Source organism: Lupinus angustifolius, chromosome LG20 (genome assembly GCF_001865875.1).
Source record: "Lupinus angustifolius cultivar Tanjil chromosome LG20, LupAngTanjil_v1.0, whole genome shotgun sequence".
In the NCBI taxonomy this organism is placed as follows: domain Eukaryota; kingdom Viridiplantae; phylum Streptophyta; class Magnoliopsida; order Fabales; family Fabaceae; genus Lupinus; species Lupinus angustifolius.
In genome coordinates this window covers 2,697,840-2,720,360 of record NC_032028.1, presented here as the reverse complement: position 1 = coordinate 2,720,360, position 22,521 = coordinate 2,697,840, and the positions used below count along the sequence as shown (strand labels likewise).

Genomic DNA, 22,521 nt, shown 5'->3' with positions numbered 1-22,521 from the left:
GTGCATTATCTATATATGTTTTTTTCTATGATTAAAATGCAAAAAATAATAAATATTGAAATACTCTCGCAAAAGAAATTTCAGTCATTTGTATTCCGGAGAATTCATTTGGGCCATAGCCCTGTTGGATATTAGAAAAACACAATTCAAAGTGGCCTCATTCAGCCCAATTGTAGTGGTTTCAGGATAAATTGTGAACGTATTCTAACTGTGGGCTTTCAATTTACTTGTTCGAAACAACTTAATGAGATTTCTAGTCTTTTGAGCTCTGTAATGTAACGACCAATCTCAGAATGCCATAATCTATGGGAGAACACCTATTGTCCCAAAATATAATTGATTTTGACTAATTAAAAAATAATATTTAAATTAAAAGTTTAATAATTAAATATTTTTGAATTAATATATGAAGTAGTACACATATTGAGTTCTACATTGTTTCTCTATTCTGTTTTTTATGAGCCTATAGTTATTTGTAGTTGAGTTAATCGCCGGATTAACTGTTTTATTAATTATATTATTCAAAAAGTCAATAATGTGTCGGTTCAGCAGAAAGTCCACACTTGAAAAAGAAACTTCTGTGATTGTGCCTTGATTAAATCAAATGATTGTGCCAAGAATATGACGGATGGATACCATCATATAGGAACCATACTCTTCTCTATTATCAGAGAGGATATTTAATTTTTTAAGTAATTTTAAGAATAAAAATATAATTTAACATAAGTTAAAATGATAAAAATGTTTTTATCTTTTAATTTTCACATGTATTTTTATCTTATTATCTTCTCAAGTATGGGAGAGGAGTGTAATCATCATAGAGGTTATAGGCTTGTAGCTATAATTCTATATAATATTGTGCGCATGTTTTTATGCCACTAAATATTTTAAGATTTACATCAATATTTAGTGATTTTGTACGTTTATTCCTCTAACTTCTACTCAATATTTTGGAACAAAAACTACTGATACTATTAATTGTTATTCCTGGATAATATATATAACTATAAAACGTTAGTCTAATAATGTAAGATCCTATTATATTTTTAAGGTGACGCTAGTATAAAAAAGATAATATATATACTTTGATTACTTTCTCCCACTTTATTAATATTTTCTTTTCCATAATCACCATAAAAATATATAGTTAGTGAATTAAATGAGGTAATAGAATATATGATAAAATTAAAAATAATTAATGGTTCTTTAATATTTTTTAAGTAGTAGATAATTTTATTAGTACTATCTCCCAATAAATATTACTTACAATAATCAAATTCTTAACTTTTAGTCTATAATTTAACTATTACCTTAACACTTTATTAGTAAGTAATAGATAACAGAAACACCATGTCATCAGTTGGACATTTTCTATATGAACGGGAGATACTTTAATTGAGAAAGAAACACAATAAATATTACTTACAATATAATTGATGTGTCTTTCACGTTTGTCACGCCTTTCTTCAAGGTCGTTAGTTCATTTTCAAATTTACACCTTATTTCCCATGAGTTACTTAAATTATAATTATTGAGCATTGGTTTGCTTATGGGGAAGGTTGTACCGGTACTTTTGGCATCATTGAAATGGCTCACTATTTGACCTCATAAAATTTATTGTCCTAGATGTGTGTCATTTCTTATGGTGGTGGATAAAATATAATTTCTTATGGTGGTGGATAAAATATAATTTAAAGGTGTTTAACCAATACTTATTTATTACTTTAATATTTTATGGTCAATCATAGAAAATCATATGGGTAATTACATACTTTATGATACAGCATATTTCATCCCCTATTTGTCTATGTACTACGTACTACTACTTTTCTTTTATAGAAAGGCAAGTTAAGGATAAAACTATGCAAGGGCTTCCATCATTTTCTTCCTATACGCAAAGGACTCAATTTCCTACTTGTTCACATCTTATAGAAGCTTTTACAGTTAGCACCTCTTTTCCCTCTCTGTTGTAAACATTCAACGAAGCAATCTTTCAAGCCATGTCATGAACCCTTAGGTATATCCAATAATAAAGAATATTATAAATGTTGCTTTTGGATTTCGGTGTTAATTTATTTAGATACATAGGAAACCATCATCGTAAAGGAGGCCATTTTTTCTGCCTTTTTCTAGTTTATTATTGAGAAAGAAAAGGAAAGAATAAGAAAGAAGCAGCACTTTCTTTTTCCACAAGAAAGCATCAATTGCTTTTTTCAGCAATTTATTAATCTTGTTAAACTTGACTTAATTCACATGAAAATAATGAACAATTTTTATAGTTGGAACTTGTGTCAAATTGAGCTTGACATTTTTTTTAGTTCAATTTGTGAGTTCAAATTATATAAGCTACATGTTAAACTATGGAAAAAAAAATTAAATACACTACTCTTGATTGTGAATTCTAGTAAATATTTTTAAATATATATTATTATGAATTAACGTGTAGTAAAAAAACTTTTATATAATTCATTTAATAAAATAAAAAAACAGGTAGTGAATTCTTTCTCATTAAAGAAAATTCAAGTTCAAGTTTTGAATATGAGGAAAACCTCTATTGAGAATGCTCATGACTCGAGATTAAGATTGTGTCATGTGGAGATATTATGATTAAACCCCAAAATAAATTAACTGCTTTATTGGTTGAGGATATATAATATTAAATCGAAGTTTGAATTATTTATGATTTAAGATTAATTAACATATTGAGTTTCAACTCAATATCTAGTTTAGTAGTTCATGTTTGCTGTTCCTTGAATTTTGAATGTCGAGCTGAAATTAATGCCACCGGGAGTTCCATTGTTCCCATGTATGAAAAGAGTGGAGAATTATAAGTGAGATACCATGTCTTGAACAACAAATTTAAGTCATTAGTTTCATATGTATTTCTTACTTTTAAACTCTTTCATTCATTCTTGTATATCCAATGTGAAACTTTACACTCAAATAAACCCATAGACTTCCCAACCCACAAAATCTTAAGGATTTAATTTTGCCATTTCGTTATTTAATCCATTTTAATGTTAACTTTCAAATTAGAAAGAGAGTATATACCTCTCAGCAGTTCGTACTCAAAACATCAACAACATAAAATGTGAAGTAACTCCCCAAACAATTTACCAAAAAAACTCTTTCCCTTCCTTTCCTTAAAAAGCTTCCAAACAAATTATTCCCCCCACTAATTTTGAGTCAAACATCTTCTTAACAAAACGAATATAGACATTCTTCCACTACGTTTAACTTGGCTACCAAGTTATATACGGAAGGAACAATAACGTATGTATTTTGAGTTAGGTTTATCATGAGATAATGCATGTTAGTGAAGACCGTATTTTGAGGAACCGACTTTGACACTGTGATACCCATAGCATAAGATGCACACTCCTTCAAGTCACAACTTCTTAATTCTAGCCTCATCATATGGCTTGTAATATAGCCACATAACGCGTAATGCTACTTTTATTCAAAAACTTAGAAACACTTACAAACTCTATTAACGTAGCTTAGTTGAATTGATGCATTATTAGTAACACGTTGAAGCATTCCCTACACGTCTTGCCAGATAGAACTTGGTCATAAGATAATTAATTATAAAGTATATTCAAGATCTTATTATACCCATTCCTTTATATAAGTTTGTAAAACCGACCCACTTCATGGTTTGTTGTAGATTATTATGATTACTTTACAGTCAAATTCAATCAAATCCATTTCGATAAAAAGAAAATGAAACCTACAATCTTGTATAAAATAAAATTGAGAAAGGCATATTTTTATTGACTGTTTTTTTATTAAAGAAAATCCAAGGTGATCCACCCTTAGGCCGATTCTTAAACTCTTAAAGAACAATTATTATTAATTGTACTTATATTGGGTACTTTTCCATTACTAAAAAGGTAGTAAAGTTCAACATCTTTAACCTAATTCCACCATCCAGATCCACACAAAATATAGTTACTAATTGAGTTCTATATTATTTAATGAAGTGTCAGTGTCATGATATATCACTCACACACACAGATATATATATATATATATATAGCTTGAACATGGTAGAGAAAGTAAACTATATATATGCGATACAATGTGTTAATTGGATAAGTGTTATATGCTGAGTCACTGAATGTTCAAAAAGAAAACTACAGAATTTGGCAACCCAATAACATAATGAGGAATTACATTATTACATGTATACTAACCATTAATAATAAATTAATAACCTTAAAAACTAACTTTTTAATTAAAATTATGATACATATTCCTGCCAAACATGTATGGTACTCTGAAAACATATAATAGTTACGAGTAAGTACTAGAACCACAAGATAAAGCGGTTGCTAATTCGGTATAATGATACCAACATGTGCATTAAAGGCAAGAAGCACATGGGAGGGTTGCAGTTCAACCCACCTTACCCATTAACAAGGCATTGCACAACTAATTATGTTTCTGATTTGTTTTTAGTCCTCTCATTAGCATGTTGTTTTTAAATTTTCATTTTATATTTTTTTCTCTAATAAAATGTTTGTGGCAGATATTGAAGACCTTTAACAGAATTATCAGAAATGAGAAAACATTAGATAGTGTGAGGCTTTCTAATATTCTAAAACTTTGGATAAACATTAATGGAGACAGTTGGTTTAAGCTGTCAAAATGAGTTAATAATTAATAACAAATACAATAAAATAAACACTTATCCCTCTTGCTGTCCTTGCGTTGTTCACGCGTCATATGGACTGTATGTTTTTGGGTCCCAAAAACCCACCATTTTGGATATTTTATCAGAAATGATATTGACTTAATCCAATTATTCTGTGCTAGATTAGTTTTGAGTTTCAGCATTAATGGACATACTCATATTTACATCTCTCATATCATCATACTTTAATTCATATATTAATATTGATTGATTATTTAATAAAAATAATATATATGTATATATAAATGATAAATAATATACTATTTTACTAGACAAATATTAAAGTCTTTTTGTTTAATAGCGGTGGGTTAGTAGGCTTTCAAGTACTTTTTAGACGTGTTAATAAGTCTGATTATCTCCTTATGAACTTAACAAGTGTGATAATTATATCATTTAAGAAATAAAAAATGTATTATTATACTAAAATATCGACTTACATATACCTTTATATTATAAAAAAATTACATTGTGTAAACCGATTTTGTAGAATGATACATCATTATCATTAAATTAAAAACATGTGAAACGTTAAAACCATCATTTTGAATATGTTTTTTATTTAATCACACTTAAAATACTTCCATAAACAAAATTTGGAATAGAAATTACGAGGGTGTTAATTTGTATATACTAAAACAATACTATAAATTTCAATTAGTAGTTACCCACAATGTGTTATGAACAGTGTAGCATCACTCAAATATTATGCATTTTTATTTTACTCTAAAGTTTGATAAGGGCCAACTAATGGTTTTGTGCTTAAAGGATTACAAGCGAGGAAGTCATCAGCAAATTTAGGCTGAGTCAATAAAATTAGTATAAAATTTTAATTTATTTTTTATAAATATATCAATCTTTAATATGAGTTAAGGAGTCTACACCTTTATAAAATATAAATCATATAAAAAATCCCACCATTATAATATTGTAATATAATAATGGATGAGATAAAAAAATATTATTTTGTACTTAGACATTGAAAAAGATATAGATAAGTAATTTCTTCAAATAAATGAAACATTAAAATATATACTTTTACACTTTATATGCACACATGGCCACCACACACATAATTGCCGGTTGCGAACTTGCGATTTAATCACACTCGTAAGTTATGAACTAATTCTTTACTAATAGAAGCAGATATTATACATTTAATACTTTCTTGCAATTGCAAAAGAAAGTTATCAATTTAATCATTTACTATATTTTATATTAATATAGTTGTTGATTGAAGTAGTAGTTTAAAAAGGATATTTGGATTGAATTGATGACACAAAAGATGTATACAGTCCAAAAGTAATGAACAAATTTTGTCTGTACACAAAGAACCAATGAATCGTTAAATAGGAACAAACTATGATGCTAATCCAATCTTCCCAATCAAAGTAAAATAAAAAATAACAACAAATAGAAACTAATTAAAATCGGAATATGTGAGATTCATATTCACATCACTAAGCTTAACAAATTCAATCAATCAATCAAATTTTTTTTTTCTGAACAAAGTGACACTGTTTCATTAATTCATTCATTATCTTCACCAGAAAACAAACGCGGTCTCTTGGCGGTTACCGGCAACGGACTTTCCACTTCTTGTTCAAATATTTTCACCTTCTTCTCGCCGTGGAACCTCGCCGGCTCCAAGAACTCTGTCAACGGCGCGGGCAGGTTTAGGTCAAAGTCACGGTGTCGATGGCTGGATGCGCCGCCGCCCTCTGAGGATGTAATAGCAGTTACAGCACTGCTGTTATTTGTGTTGACGTTGCTGTTGTTGTTGTTGATGCCACCTTCATAGTGACACCGCTTGTGGCCACCGAGAGCCTGACCCGTAGGGAAAGACTTGTGACAGATGGAACATTCGTGAAGCTTTTTAGTGGCTATGGCGGTGGAGGTGCTGTTGTTGGTGGCAGCGACGGTGGTTACGGCGGTGCCGTTTTCAGATAAGGACTTGCGGTGACTGGCTTTGTGTCCACCAAGTGCTTGATAAGACGGAAAAGCTTTGTTGCAAACGGAGCACCGATGACTCATCACCTTAATAGCCGGTAATGATTCTTGTTCTTCCTTTTGTTGTTGCGGTGGCTGTGACTTTGAAGATGTTGATTCTGTTTTTTCCTTACCGGGAGAGTCGGTTTTGTTGTTGTCGTTGCCACTTTGTGCTAGCATGATGAGACAGAGAGCAAGGTACTCTTCTTCTGTAGGTGGAGAATCAAGACGAGGTCGTTTTGAGCGTTTCCTCTTAGCCCACGCTTCACTCATATGAACATCAATTTCTTTATCCTCTTCTTTGTAGCTACTAGAGAACGGTGTGGGAGAATTAAGAGCCTCTAAAGCCATTAATTAGGCAAAATGAAATGAAATGAAATTTACAAAGATGAATAAGTGAGCTAGTTATACCAACGAAAGTGAGTTGTATAAAATTTGTGTTGTGGTATGTTGTGTTGGGTTGAGGAGAGAGTGGTTTATATAGGGAGAGAATAAGTGTGAAAGTTAAAAGGGAAATAATGGATAGGAAAGAGGTGAGTTGGTGAGTGGTGATGACTTGGTGGGATAGGAAGAGAAGAGAGTGAGGTCGGTCAACTAAAGAAGAGAGGAATAGAGTAGAGGACTCACTTAACTTAGCCACCAATACATACATGACCTTTTCCAAGTCAAAACTATGCTACGTGATACTATACCCTACTTTTTTTTTTTTTTGCTTTTTTTTTCTTTCTATTCTATGTACATTAAATTGAACCACAAAAAAGGTAGTAGTAATGGTTATGGTCATGAGTTGTGAAACTATGGGAGTGAATCGGCGTTGTTAGTGTTATCGTGTGTGAGAGTCTCACCGTGAGTTTTCTTGATGCGTGTAAAACACGTTTTTTTTAATTTATTTCTATCCAGAATTTTCTGTGTACAATTTGGATTAGAAAACGTGGGCATCTCTGGGTCTATGCCTTTTACCATTTTTAGATTCGGGATAATTTTCTTTTATTTATTCCTTTCTAATATTTCCCAGCTTGGTTTTTTTAATGTCAGTGTCATTTACCATGACTTATTCCGAATAATAATTATAGACTTCTAGTTGGTCTTTAAAATATTGTTATTATTCTCATCGCATATTATACATAAAATCTAATGTAGTCGGTTTATATTTAGAAGAAAAATATGTATACCAACAAAATAATAGTTTTTATACAATAATGAGGAAGAGTTTTTATAAAATTATTCATTTTTCATATTTAATAATCATTGACTTTTAAATAAAAATAATATAAATAAATAGTGAATAATATATTAATTATTTGTAAATTTTTACATGTACATATACATCATACTCTATATTTAATGTTGACCAAAAGAAATTATCCAGAAACCAAATTCATTTGTGCATCTTTTATTTACTAGTCCATGTGTGTTGTTGGTACAGTGTGGTTGCGCAGGTAGAGTAATGGAACGTGATTCTGAAAATGTCCCTGTGCGTCATGGCTTTGATCACGATCATATCACTCTCCCATTCTGTGTCTTTCCTGGTTTGGGCAACCACTTCTCCTACTCTACTCCATCATCAGTTATACTATATATGATTCGTGGCAAATAGTAGCATGCACCTATTTAGTTTTCTTTTTCATAACTTCTTATTATTCTATCTTTTAATTACCAAAATTCACAATTATTACTTTCTATAAGTCAATATTTGTCAATTTCTGAATTTTATTTTATTAAATAAAATTGTATAAAAAATAATTTTAATTTCAATTAAAAGAATGCATTATGTCATGCAATATAATCAATGTGATTAAACCACCTTCTAAGTTAATCAACCTTCATGTTTCATCAAATCCAGCCAATAATAATAATGTTATAATTTTCAGTAAGTCAATATAAATTAGATGAATGGGATTAATGACCACATATGAATGTAGCAAGACAATCACAATGACAACATCATCTTCATTTTTATTTGGATCACACATATTATTTTATAATTTATTATAACTCCTCATGAAATAAAAATAACATTACATTTTTTAACAAAAATAACAAACATTATTATTATTCTTATTTGAGTCATATACCACATCACATTCTTAACTAAATATCTACTACCATTGTGATTGCCAGGGGAGAAGAATAAAGAAAAATGTTAATATTATAATCTCACATTTTTTAATATTTTTTTAATTTAACATGTCCAGTTTTAATAAATATTAACTAAAAAACAGGATACTAGTTTTTTCTCTGATTCGTTGTTACCACTTATAAACCACACACCATACAGCTCATGTTTGCAAGAACCCTCAACACTCGCCACCTGTTTTATAATATATTTCGTGGAACATTCCATATTTATAACTTACCTGATTTTTGAAGTTATATATCAACTTTCCAGTATACGTGCTTCCTCGTTATCTTACCTGATTTTTAAAGTTACGGTTGATGTGATATAGATTTGAGAAAGTTTTAAATTGTTGATTGCATGATATAATTTTCAACTTTTATCTTAGCTTATGTGTACAATATTAAACAAAATTTAGATAATTGCTTTATTAATAAACCCAATTTACAATAAAACATTATAATATCATTTAACCTAGTTATGACTAATTGAATTATGTCTTATATATAAATAATATCATAAGAAAGGATTTTGCTAATAGGTATTCAATATAATACAAATATAAAAGTAATATTTATGAGGTGTTAGTGTGAAAATATATATACATCTAACAATTATATCATTCATTTGTGTTACACTATTAGTGATTCTGAATGATAGAATAACAACTTAAAAACTCTCAAACTATTGGGAAATCTGTGTTCTACATTATCTTTATTAAATATGGGATGACTTAATAGACTTGTTAACTCAATCTAGTAATAAATGAAGTTTTTTAATGAAATAAATTTTCTACTGTGAAAAGAATTGCAATTTTATAGCCATCAAATTATGAAACAGTTTGTTTGTATAATTTCTTGAAATGTATATAAGACCATACAATAAAGTAAATATGTGAACCCAATGTAGTAATTTCTCACGCAATACTCGAACGTTCTGTGGCCTTAACTTTAACAATAATGTAAAAAAGTAAAATAAAAAACAGAAGAAAACATTATATCATCTTATTGTTTATGATTAAAAAAAGATTACTATCATAAGTTCTACAACTATATGGCGTAAAAGTTTTTGAAATGTGTGTTGTGATAGTCTTTGTTATCTACAAAAATAAAATAAAAACGAAACGTATTAAATGGCAATAAGATAGAGTGCAAACTGAATTCTGAAGAAGAGTGTGGTAGTGGAAAGGAAGGAAGTGTAGTTGCTTCACCAACGCAATAAAAAGAGGAGAAAAAAATGCCATAGACACATTGACACGTAGCACATATAGGTTCAATTGGTGACACGTTGCTGTTGAAATTTCATCTACACAAGAAATTATATTTCGATAGTGTGAGAGGATTGCTTTTGAATAAAAAAGTGACATGTGAATACTCCACAATCATACACTTGTTCAATAAAAATAATATACAATAATTAAATTTAAATAGAGTAGATGGGAATTTTCTCATGTTCACATCTCATTGATTTGCTTCCCCAGTTCCACATGTTTAGGATGACCAACCAATTTCGTCATAAATCTTACAAACACCTAAATATTAAAACACTTCTTTTATCGGAATATTAAACACTTTAAAAGGTATGATATGTTTTCATTAGAGTTTGTGACATAATTAATAATAACATATATTCTCTTCAAACTATTTGTTTATAAAAAATTTCACCATTTCCCAGTAATTGGTATTATACTCAAGGCTCTACCAACTCAACTAAGAATTAACCCACTCAGCTTCAATTTTTTTTGTTTGTTAAACACAACTTTGGGTGTATAAACTAATAAAAAGTACATTATGCTTGCCATATGTTTATAAATACAGATTAGATTTGGATTTTATGTATACATACCATTATTTTTTCTATCCGTTATAAAGGAAATTCACTGGGGAAATATTATTATGATTTGAATGAGTTGCATGTTGGAAGAGAGGTTGAGCAGTGATCTGGTGGTATATATATTTTTCCTAATTTTTTTATTTACTAATTGTGTGACATTATTATTTACATTTAGCATAAGGTCTCTTAATCTTAACCCCACTATATTGAATACAGTTGGTGGGAAAAAGAAAGAATTGATCACTCCACATTAACTATTCTTATTGCCATATTTACAACTTGGATCTTTTGACTCGGTGCTTGGAGTGGGTGTTAATTAAGTGTTATATTCGCTAGTTATAGCTAAGTCAAGTTCCAACAAGCTGGCTTCAAGAAAAGTGGCGATAATACTGAACAAGTTGCACATTCTAGTTGTGTTTAACTGTTATTTGATGTAGGTAATCAAACTATATATGAATTCAAGCTGCATTCGTTATTGTATTTTTTATATTATAAAGTATAAACCATCTCCTATTTGAATATTAATTATAAGAACGCACATTTATCCAATTTATCCAATTGTGCTTGTTATAATGTATGCCTAACAATGTTGATGGAATTGGTGGCCAACTTCATCCATCCCCTATTGCCATTATATTATGATGATATATAATTGTAGAAGCAGTAAGAGTATCAAGATTTCATATGTAACATTTAAAGTTTAACATATTACAGTTCGAAATTGGAGCAATATTAATATTATATATATGTTACTATCAAATATTAAGGGTACTGGTTTTGCACTAAAAGAGTAAAGTTTCTTGAATGTATTATATGTTGTTTATGTGTATAAATTTTTATTTAAAAGTTAACACATTTTAATATATAAATAATAAATGATAATCTGAAAAATCTTTACACTATTGCTGATGGACATCGATTATTCCATTAAACTTATAATATATACTAAATGCATACGCACAGTGCACTATTCATTAATGTGGAACCATTAATATCTTCAATTTTGACAAGAATGATGATACTTCAAAGTTTTTCATGTATAAACTTTATTATTTAGATGATATTAGAATACCAGATCATAACTATACTAAATAGATACATAACTCTTTATGCCACGATGAATAATAATATTGGATCTTATTATGCAATGTTTTTCCTTAATACCTAATTTTTGTGGCAATTAATTGAATGGGGAATAAGAGCAAAAGGATGAAAGAGTACAGATATGTCTCAGGGCTCCTTTATAGAATATTTAGTTGGACCAGAGAGGGGACCCGGACTAAAAGCTTACTTAACTGCAATTTGTAATCCATTGGGCCTATATGAAGCCCAATTAAAACTATTAAATAAGATTTAAAGTCCAATATAATTTATGTTGCATATATTTGTGGGGTTAAAAATAAAAAATAAACAAAATTGTGGGTTTTGGAGATAATGGGTTGTGAGGTGGGTGAACCATACCCGAATCCATTTACTATTGGATCATAAGAATCCATTTACTTGATCGTGTTGAAACAAAACCACATTCCTCCACTGTTGTTGTCTCGTACCTCATAAATTTATCCATAGGAACACTTGTTCCACTTTCTTCTTCCTTGTTTCAATTTTCCAATTAATACCCATGGCTTCTTCTCTATTATTACCACTCTCTACCCCTTTTGCACCTTCTTATCTCTTCGATAATTCTGCTGCCAAATCCTCTTTCGTTTATGGAACCACAAAGCTCTTTCCTTCTTTTCCCAAATCCACAACCAAAGTGTCACGCAGGTGCTTCAACTCTCCTTCTGCCAAATCCTCCTTCGACCATATCCCTAAGCAGTTCAGGAAGGATAATCTCAAGGATGGAAGTAAGTTTTTTATCTTTTATTTTTGCACCTTTCCTTTATTTTAATGGTACCCATCATTTATATGTTTCCTAATGCTAATTTACACTCTTTTGAACTCGTTTTGGATGGAAGAAAGGAGAGGGGACACCCTGAATTTTTGTGGGTTTTGAGATAAAGGTAGAAACATGAAAAAGATGAAATTTTTGTTGCCGGGTCTGAATTTGTTTATTGCTTTTTATGTAATTGATGGCGATACTGTCAAACTATATGTTGAGCAGGGTGTCTTCAATCATGTTTGCCATGTATTTGAAACTGAAGTAGTAGTAGGTCACTAAACAATTAAACATGGCCGCGTTCACTTTTAGTTTTATCATAATCTTGTATTTCGCTATTTGCCCTCTTTTATTTTTTGTGGAGTTGCTTAGTAGTTCAGGCATTTCTTATTGCTCATTGCTTAGCATATGTGCCTGCTTATTGCCAAGGTATGAACATCCCCTTAACAAAGATTTAATATTTAGTTTAAAAACAATGATACTCACATCATCTCGCATCTCCATTGATTACATCGGGACTCGTCTCGCTTTCAGCTGAGGATTTCAACACCTCCTTTAGAAAGATGAAATGCTTAATTTAATAGAAATATTAGTCACACACTTACACTCGCATCAATTCACCACAGTTTTCATTGTCTCATTACATCTGGAGTCATCTCCCTTTCTACACACTTACACTCTGATTCTTTCTTTCTACAACAACAACCAAGTCTTTCAATCCCATTAGGTGGGGTCGGCTACCTGAAAGCCATAATGCTCGATCATAAGTCATGTCCGATGACAAAGCATTAATCTCTAAATGTCTTAATCATTTTGCCTATAGTTTTTCTTGATCTCTCTCTGCTTCTACAACTATTTCCACTGTCAGTCCTGACTAAATAGTTTCAGTGTTTCAAAACCTTCAAATGGGTAAAGTTTGCTTTGAAACATGAAGATTGGGGAGGTAGGTAGCATTTTTAATTGGTACATCAAAAATAAATTTGGACGATAACTTCAGGGAGCAGGGTAGCATTTTAAATTGGTATATCAAAACTAAGTTTGGGCGATAACTTCAGGGAGGCAGAGTGTAACATACCCCCCTACCACCACACACAATTTTTTTTGAAGAGGTTCTAGTAATCTAGTTCGGTTGACGATTGAAAAGTTAAATTTGGTACTCAAACTTGACCTCTATTTTTCATTGTGTGTAGTGATGGATAACTACAAGAATGCACCTCAATATCTATATGGCCTCAGTCCTTCACAAATGGACATGTTCATGACAGAGGACAACCCTATTCGTCAGCAGACTGAAAGAGTTACAGAGGTTCTCACCGTTCATATCCTCTTGAATCTTGATATCATCTAAGTGTATGTGATGTTATAATAGTGGAATTACCTGTTGATAACCCAATTATTGATTGGGAAGTTAATTTTGCAATGCACCTAATTTTATCACAACATATTGTGCTCTTCGAAGTGGTCTGAACTTTATTCATTGTGGCAGGAGAGCATCTCATCTGCCAAGAATTATTTGGATCATGGTGGCATGTGGTCTGATTCTTGCATGGTCAATAATGGTCCTTCAAAATACAGCATGAGTGTTAGTATGTATCGAGGAGGAGGTAGGGGAGCTGGAAGGCCAAGAACTGCTCCACCAGATCTGCCTTCTTTGCTCTTGGATGCTCGTATATGCTATCTGGGTATGCCGGTAAGTATCCTGATGTCTTTCATTTTCATGTAGCCCGGTTCTGTTGATTGCATATTATTTCACTAGTTTCTGTATATAGAGATACATACATTTAATTTTTTATCTCAATGATCTTGATATTCCTGTTTATGACTTGTATAGATTGTACCAGCTGTGGCAGAGCTTCTTGTTGCTCAATTTATGTGGTTGGATTATGATAATCCTAAAAAACCTATATACTTATATATTAATTCATCTGGCACTCAGGTAAGCGATATAACAGTTGTTCTAAAATTTTCCGTTGTATGAGGTGTTGACTTATATAATTGATTTTCCTTTCCCTTTTTCTGTTTAGAATGAGAAGAATGAGACCGTGGGATCAGAAACTGAGGCATATTCCATAGCTGATATGATGTCTGTAAGTTTCTATCATGAATCATTTGCCCACTTGTAAACCCAGCCGAGGCTGCGATATGGTTTATCTCTTTGAACTTATCCTTCTAATCCAAGGTTTTGATTTATCATTTTCCCCTTTGCCTGAAGTATGTAAAAGCAGATGTCTATACTGTGAATTGTGGCATGGCATATGGTCAAGCAGCAATGCTTCTGTCACTTGGAACAAAGGGTTATCGTGCTGTACAGCCGAATTCATCAAGTACGGATCATATCTCTGCTAACTGTTGAAATTTTGCTTGGTTGCTTTCACTCATTTACTGCGACCTTTTGGAATTTCTGATAAACGCTTCCTTCTAGATCCCTTACTTTGTATCTTCTAGTTCATGAGTATATTGGGAGTTGGGATACTGAATAGTAATTTTGCAATCATCCACATCGTTGTCACATATTACTTCTTTGGATCAAATGGCTACTAATATGCCTTTTAAGAAGTATTTTCTAGAAGATTTATGTATCCTGAGCTTAAATAGCTAAACAATGGTGCTCAAGCCCATTACAATTCCATTGCTTTCCACCAATCCAAACATAACTTGGTGTGTGGTACTGTTGTCTATGGTAGACATTTTCTTGTTCCTACAAAAGCAATGAGAATTTGGGAATAACAATGAAATGAGAATTGGACTGCATACAAAGCTTTCTTCAAGGCTATAAATTTCTACGTTGGGATATTCCCTCATTTTAATTGGTATTTTTGAAATGGAGTAGAAAGATTTCTACCAAAAGAAGAGGTTGTAAGATAAAGAATAGGATGATTTGTATGGATTATGTGGAATGTCATGATCTGTGATTTTTGTAGATTACCTTCTCTTACTGTTGCTTGTAAACTGCTTTCAATTGCAGCAAAATTGTATCTCCCAAAAGTCAACAGATCAAGTGGTGCTGTTATAGATATGTGGATTAAGGTACTGTCCACCTATTCCATTCTCTGACTATCTCTAGTATCATTTTCAACATTCTGTTCATCAGTTATATCGGAAAAACACTTACAGGCAAAAGAGTTGGAGGCAAATACTGAGTATTACATTGAGCTGTTAGCAAAAGGAATAGGAAAATCAAAAGAAGAAATTGCTAAAGATGTCCAGAGGCCTAAATATTTTCAAGCACAGGAAGCCATAGAGTATGGTATTGTCGACAAAATCATTGATTCAAGAGATGCTACATTTGATAAGCGGGTAACATTTCATTGTTATTCATTTTTATTCTGTGTAAATATATCACTGCATATATTATACTTATCATAACTTTCTGGATCAGAATTATGATGAAATGATTGCTCAATCAAGAGCTACAAGGAGACAAGCTGGTGGCAATCCTCAAGTAGCTCCTTCGGGATTTAGGTAATCATACAAAGCTTGGATTCATTTATTGTGCTTCAAATCCAATGCCTTGAAAGGGTGTTTTGTCAGACAGCAATCTTATTCTTATATCAACAAGGCCAAATGGAAAAAAAAATATGGATAGTATAAACTCTGTACCTTGGCTCTTGGGGTAGTTTGTAGTATACTTAAATTGAATTACTTATGCTTAGTTTCAACAACTAAAGAAAATGACCAGGGCGCAGGGATTATTTTCTTTTGTTGTAAATATTGAACCGTTACCGATGCGATAGACTTGATAAGATCACTGCATTGTCTAAAACACTCCTTTGTTTCATTTTTTCCTTTTATGATGTTATCATTTTCTCTACAGTACCTCCAAGCACACACTCCCCCACATTTTCCCATTTCATTGCTCATTACTTTGCTTCCAACCATGAGTAACTTTGTTGCAGTTGTCCTTATTTTCTTTTTTTTTTTCAATTTTGTTTATTGGCAATGCTATATATGTTGAGATTTGTCAAAGTTTTACGATGGTTATTGACTCCTAACAAAACATTACTTTTTACTTAGACTTCACCCTAGTTATGTATAGCGCCATTTTATCCATGTTATTGACCTGTCATCTGATGGGAAAAGGTTTAGTTGCTGCTCTGAAAGCCACATATACATTGATTGGATTCATATGTTGTTTTCAATGATGGAGGACAAAGTGCCTTTCTATAATGCTGAGTTTAAAATTGAGGTTGAAGCACAATGCAGGTGATTAGTCATCTTCGGCTTATCAGTTTCAATTTACTTCACAACAGAACTATATATTCACAAAATAGAAAACCCATTTCTTATGGCTGATTGTATCTATAAATTAGCTTGTCTTTCACATGATTTTGGTGTTCACTTTTGGTGTTCACAAGAGAGAAGTGAGTGCCTAGTAGAAATGATAGACGCAATTTCTATTTTCAAAATGCACCATATACAAGAATTAAGTATACATAGGCTAAGAAACACAACGGAAACCAGCATGTCATCTATGTAATCTGTTATCTATTTTGTATGCTGAATCGCTCTGTTAGAACTGTGTCGTTCGATACATATTTGAAATGTCGTAATTGATCTTCTTGGTCGAGCCGGCGATTAAAAGAGGCAGAGGTGAGATTACAAAACATGCCAATGAAACCAAATGTAGTTTTATGGAGGTCTTTACTAGGAGCAGCAAGGCTTCATGTCAATTTAAAGATAGGATAAGTTGCTCTGGAACACCTAAAGGAGCTAGAGTATCTCACATGTGACACAACTCAATCATTTTGTAAAGAAATATATTTGAAGATTGGGGAGATAAATGCAAGAGTACAAAAATATGGTTCCAAGCCAAGAACATGAGATGTATTGTATTCTCTAATTTATAAGTTAGCAGATGATTACATGAGAAAGGCGTCCATAAACTCCTACATTACATAACTATATTTATTACTTTTTGTTGGCTAATTATTCAAATAATTTCAAGCATGAAGTGGAAATTACATAAAATTATCTCTAGTGGATGACTTTACACTCTGAACCCTTGAACACACAATTCGGTCCAACTGGGAACTCACTATAACTATAATTAATCGATGAATCTTAATTTCAACGCTATAGATGTTTTTATTTATTTACTATTCATAAAACACCCAGCATTTAATTAAAAGTTTGGACTTTGGCTGAGCCGAGCTTAGAAGATTCAATTAAATGGATAACTTTACCAAAACTTTTTTATTTATTTATTCTAAAACTGGCACCTAAAACATTGCTGGGGGAACCTAGTTAAATATGCATTGATTGATATAACTCATAACTCATAAGGATATAGTATGATTTTTTTCTTCTATTTTTATACCAAATAATAGATTGGAAAAATATAAAAACTTAACGGGCCCAAAAGCAAAGCCCGTGGTTACGCTTACGTTCCGTCTTTTTAATCCGGCCCATAAATATTTTTTTGGTTTAATTTTTGTCCCGTTCTGGAATTAAGTAAGAAAAAGAAAAAAACTCAGCCTGTTGTTATTATTATTATTATCAACAAAAAACAATCTCTGAGTGAATAAAATACTGAAGAATTTTGTTCCATGATTGTGATTATATGATCACGCTCTTCGCTTCAATCCCAACAAATCCATCTGAATTTTTCTTTATCTTTCAGCATCATATCAGATCACACCAGTCAATGCAATGGTGGTCTGCAAATGTCGCAAGGTTTCGTTATTTTCTCTTTCCCTGCTTACAATTCTTGCCTTTTTGTTTTTCATTTCAAAACCCTTAATTTTGTTTAGATAATGATTCTTGATTTGTTAGCTGGTCATGTAGATCGAGTTGAAAAATCTAAGATTCGGATCAATCATGTGCGATCTAAGAGCTTTTGCTTTTTGTCTGATTTGATATTTTCGTGGGAATGTGTGATGGAAACGTGTGATTGAACTGTGTTGTGTATCCATCTGGTTATAACTTAGAACTGATTATTAATCTAGGTATGCTTTTTGCAAGTGAATCTTGCTTCTTGAGGGGTTTCCCATTTTATTTGCTTGTAATTATAACTGAACTAATGGTATGTGATGCGTTTCCTATTGTGTTTTATAGGCTACTAAGTTGTATTGCTTCGTGCACAAAGTTCCTGTCTGTGGAGAATGTATCTGCTTCCCAGATCACCAAATCTGCGTGGTAATTTTCGTATATTCATTACTATCCTTTTCCTATTAATGCAAAAGTCACTATTTTCTGTTGCTCTTTCCTTCATCATTTGTGCCCTCGATATGATTTTTCATTATTGAAAATTTTCATTCGTTCATGATTGAAGGCTTGGATTTGGTTATAGCTTTGACTTGTTATTTTAGGGGAACATTTTGTGCAGATAACTTTTAGTTTCTTTTTTCTTTTTTTTAACTTGGTGATATAAAAAAGTCAAAGAAATGTGCGAATGAATCTTGACTTGATATTATACTCATACATTGGTAAATATCATTTCTTTATTTCTTTCCTCATTTGGCTTGAACGAATGATATGGTTTGTGTTTTTTCCAAATATGGATGTACCAAGCTCTAGAGTTTCTGGGTTTAAGCTTTGTTTGTTTTGTCATCTTTTACAGATCCGTACATATTCAGAATGGGTTATAGATGGCGAGTATGATTGGCCCCCTAAGTGCTGCAAATGCCAATCTGTTTTAGAAGAGGGGAGTGGATCTCAAACTACCCGACTGGGTTGCTTGCGTATGTGCTTTTGCTTATGCATACCTTTTAAATAAATTCTTTTCAACTTGAACTGAATTACATATTATGATGTATGAATTTAACGTTTTTACATAGATGTAATCCACACAAGTTGTTTGGTCTCGCATATCAAGAGTTTTCCTCCACATACTGCTCCAGCAGGATATGTGTGTCCTTCATGTTCGACTCCAGTAAGATTTACCTTCAAATGATTTCCTTCTTTTTTAGTAATTTTTTTTGGATGAGAGTAGTGTGTTAGTGTATTTATTTATCTTAAACTAATGGTTTACCTTAGGAAAATCGTCATGTCTTGTAGTTCTTGTGGAATTATTTTAATGAAAGTTAGTCCGTTGATTTTATCTAGCTATGTTGCAAATCAAATTTTGTCTCATGGAACATGTTATGGGTGCCTAGAGCATTGTACAGACAGAGGAGATAAAACGACTCTCAGGCACTCCCCCACTTCCTCTACCTTCTCATCTCAAAATCAGTAATTAATAGCTTTGTCCTTAAGGAACTTTTTATAACAATTGCTTAGTCAAATAGAGGCAAAGGTTGTTTTGAAAATTAATATTCTACTAGCTACATGCTTTAACTTACTTAACTTGTATTGTAATTATGCCTTCGCTTTTAAGATCTTCCTTAAGACACTTGTATGGAAAAATCTCCCCTTTATTTTTTATATCTAATTTTGGTGAAATAACTCATACAGATATGGCCTCCTAAAAGTGTGAAAGACTCAAGCTCTCGTCTTCATTCCAAGTTGAAGGAAGCTATCATTCAGGTATTTTATGAGATGATAACTAGGGAAGATATCTTGACATGGATATGTACTAGAGCAGCCTTGTAGTCATGAATGGGAGGTGCCTAGTATTTGTGCTGTACCTCTTATTTATGAGTATAGTGGTTACTGGTAATTTGTGTGATTAGTTCAGCCAAAAAACTGGTGTAGCACCTATCGTAGAAAAGATTGTAGGATCTCACTTTAGGTGGTTTTGGCCTGTTCGGAGAAGACCTGTAGAAGCCCTAGTAAGGAGAGTAAATCAGATGGAGGGTCGCTAGTCGCTAGAGAGGCAGAATGAATGAATATGTGATTTTGGTCTGTGCGGCGAAGTCCTATTGACACCGTTTTCAAATTTTTTTGTGATACTTTTGTTTGAACCTGAAGTCCTGTAGACACTGTTTTTTCTCATTATATAAATGGAGTTTTTTTTCATTTTCATCTGCTTTTGTGCAGACTGGTATGGAAAAGAATCTCTTTGGAAATCATCCAGTTTCATTGTCAGTGACAGAATCCCGTGGTCCTCCACCTGCTTTTGCTTCAGACCCATTGATTGGTAGGGAAAATCATGGAAACTCGGACTCAGTAGATGGGTTCTCACCTGCAACTGGATCAGATCCTTCTAAACTTTCAGTGACAGATATTGTGGAGGTAGATGGTCCTAATTCTGCAGGAAATTTCATCAGAGGCTCAAGTCCTGTTGGTGTAAGGATTTTACTGTTGTTTGCTAAAAATGAGCTGTTTCCGTTTACTTGTTCTGTGTTTGTATTGTTCTGCCCATTTACCATTTAGGCCTGCATTCTCTCTTGTTTTAATTCTAATGTAGGTTGTATCTTATTGCAAATAATTTAGCCTGGTGCTACCACAAGGAAGAGCCCGATCTATGTTGAACGACAAAATTCTGAAATCTCATATTATGCTGATGATGAAGATGCAAATCGTAAAAAGTATACAAGAAGAGGTGATATAGTCTTGTTGAATGAATTTTTAATATTTTAAAAGGCTTAAATATGTTTTAGTCCCGGGAAAAAAATTATTCAGAAATCTCATATAGGCTTATTGTGTACCTTCTTCAACCTTGTTTATTTTTGTCCCTCCCATTCGCTAAGATCCCTCAAGTGATGACATGGCACCAAACATAGATGACACATGACACCTCACGAATATGACACCTCACGAATATGACACGTCAGTACTTAGTGGAGTTTAGCTATCTGCAAGGACGAAAATAAAAATAAACTAGGTTGCAGGGACTCAATCACTCAATTTTTTCTTTTCAAGGGACTAAAATCTAAGTGACCCTGCTCTTACACATATTTAAACCTATTTCAAAATATGTGTTGTAATTCGAATGTTTTTTTCTTTGATAGAAGTTAGTAGAAAATGCTTACCTTCTGATTTGACATGCCTGCTGCTGTTTACATAGGCTTAAGGCTTCCACTGCTCTTGCATGCTGAGGCTTGTCTAGTTCATTTATTAATTCAAATTTGCATCTTTGAAAATGCAGGTCCATTCCGCCATAAGTTTCTCAGAGCATTGCTACCATTCTGGTCCAGTGCTTTACCTACTCTACCAGTGACTGCACCTCCAAGAAAAGATGCAACAAACTCAGCTGAAGCCTCAGAAGGCCGTACACGGCATCAAAGATCATCAAGGATGGATCCAAGAAAAATTCTTCTCCTCATTGCAATTATGTATGACTCTTGTTTCCTTTCCTGTATAATATAAATTAGTGAAAGTGTAAAATTTAGAAGAGGAGAAAAGCTAAGAATTTGTTGCAAATAACGTTCTGTCTGTCTCATTGGTAATCCGTAACAGGGATAGAAGAATAATATTTAGGATAGGTGGGGAACAACCTGGTTAAGTAAGCCGTGCATATTATTGCAGCAAGTGACATATATCCCTGGACTAACGCCAATTATAGCCTCTGCTTTAATGTCAGTTTATACTTTTCACTACATTATCTAATTTATTGGTTGTATTGTTCACCTTTCTCTTCTTGCTCTCGGATGAAAAAGAAAGCTATCATAGCACAAATATGACTTTTCCGTATGGAGTTGCAGTAGTGGTATATAGATTGCTAGTCTTTAACTGATGAAGTTATCATGATCCATATGCAGGGCGTGCTTGGCAACTATGGGTATATTGTATTACAGACTAGCGCAACGAGGTCCAGGGGAAGAGTTTTCTAGTGATGAACAAATTTGACCAGAGCTCCCATTTTCTATAATGCCGGTTACTGATGCTTCTGCTCTGCTTATCTGTTTGGCTTCTGTATTTGGACCAGTCACTGTTTTTTCCGTGAATATTCAAGTAGCTGATTTATAATTTTAAGTTGAATGCCATGACAGTGAGGTGTTACATGAAATCCTTGTCAGCCATCTTTTTGCTCTTTGCCCTCAGTTTTGGTATCCATTTGGAATGTAATTGCAGATTCAGGTTTTTAATACTGTTTTCTTAATTGGTTCTAGTTGTAATTATCTGGAATCCTTAAACCACAGAAGGCCAATTTGTCTTCACCATTTCAAATATAACTCACATTATTAGCCA

At 32.3% G+C, this 22,521-nt stretch overlaps 3 protein-coding genes across 4 annotated transcripts; 2 read left to right on the top strand and 1 right to left on the bottom strand.

The window, feature by feature from the left end:
- LOC109336723 (zinc finger protein ZAT10-like) lies at nt 5,940-7,265 on the bottom strand. Its single transcript, XM_019573496.1, has one exon. The coding sequence runs from the start codon at nt 7,031-7,033 to the stop codon at nt 6,224-6,226; it is 810 nt and encodes a 269-aa protein (XP_019429041.1). The 5' UTR covers nt 7,034-7,265; the 3' UTR covers nt 5,940-6,223.
- On the top strand, nt 12,127-16,283 carry LOC109336563 (ATP-dependent Clp protease proteolytic subunit-related protein 1, chloroplastic). Of its 2 annotated transcripts, XM_019573238.1 has the most exons (10): nt 12,127-12,478; nt 13,701-13,816; nt 13,997-14,200; nt 14,342-14,446; nt 14,535-14,597; nt 14,723-14,834; nt 15,476-15,537; nt 15,625-15,807; nt 15,890-15,981; nt 16,015-16,283. In XM_019573238.1, exons 1-9 carry the CDS (start codon nt 12,253-12,255, stop codon nt 15,974-15,976), a joined length of 1,158 nt encoding a protein of 385 aa, XP_019428783.1. In that variant the 5' UTR covers nt 12,127-12,252; the 3' UTR covers nt 15,977-15,981; nt 16,015-16,283. The 2 variants fall into 2 exon arrangements, with proteins under 2 accessions (XP_019428783.1, XP_019428782.1); XM_019573237.1 differs by having other exon boundaries at nt 15,890-16,283.
- Nucleotides 17,979-22,521, top strand: LOC109336622 (zinc finger protein-like 1 homolog). Its single transcript, XM_019573331.1, has 9 exons — nt 17,979-18,183; nt 18,565-18,645; nt 19,070-19,190; nt 19,287-19,381; nt 19,903-19,974; nt 20,428-20,676; nt 20,824-20,932; nt 21,479-21,665; nt 22,092-22,521. The coding sequence occupies exons 1-9, from the start codon at nt 18,160-18,162 to the stop codon at nt 22,177-22,179; spliced, it is 1,026 nt and encodes a 341-aa protein (XP_019428876.1). The 5' UTR covers nt 17,979-18,159; the 3' UTR covers nt 22,180-22,521.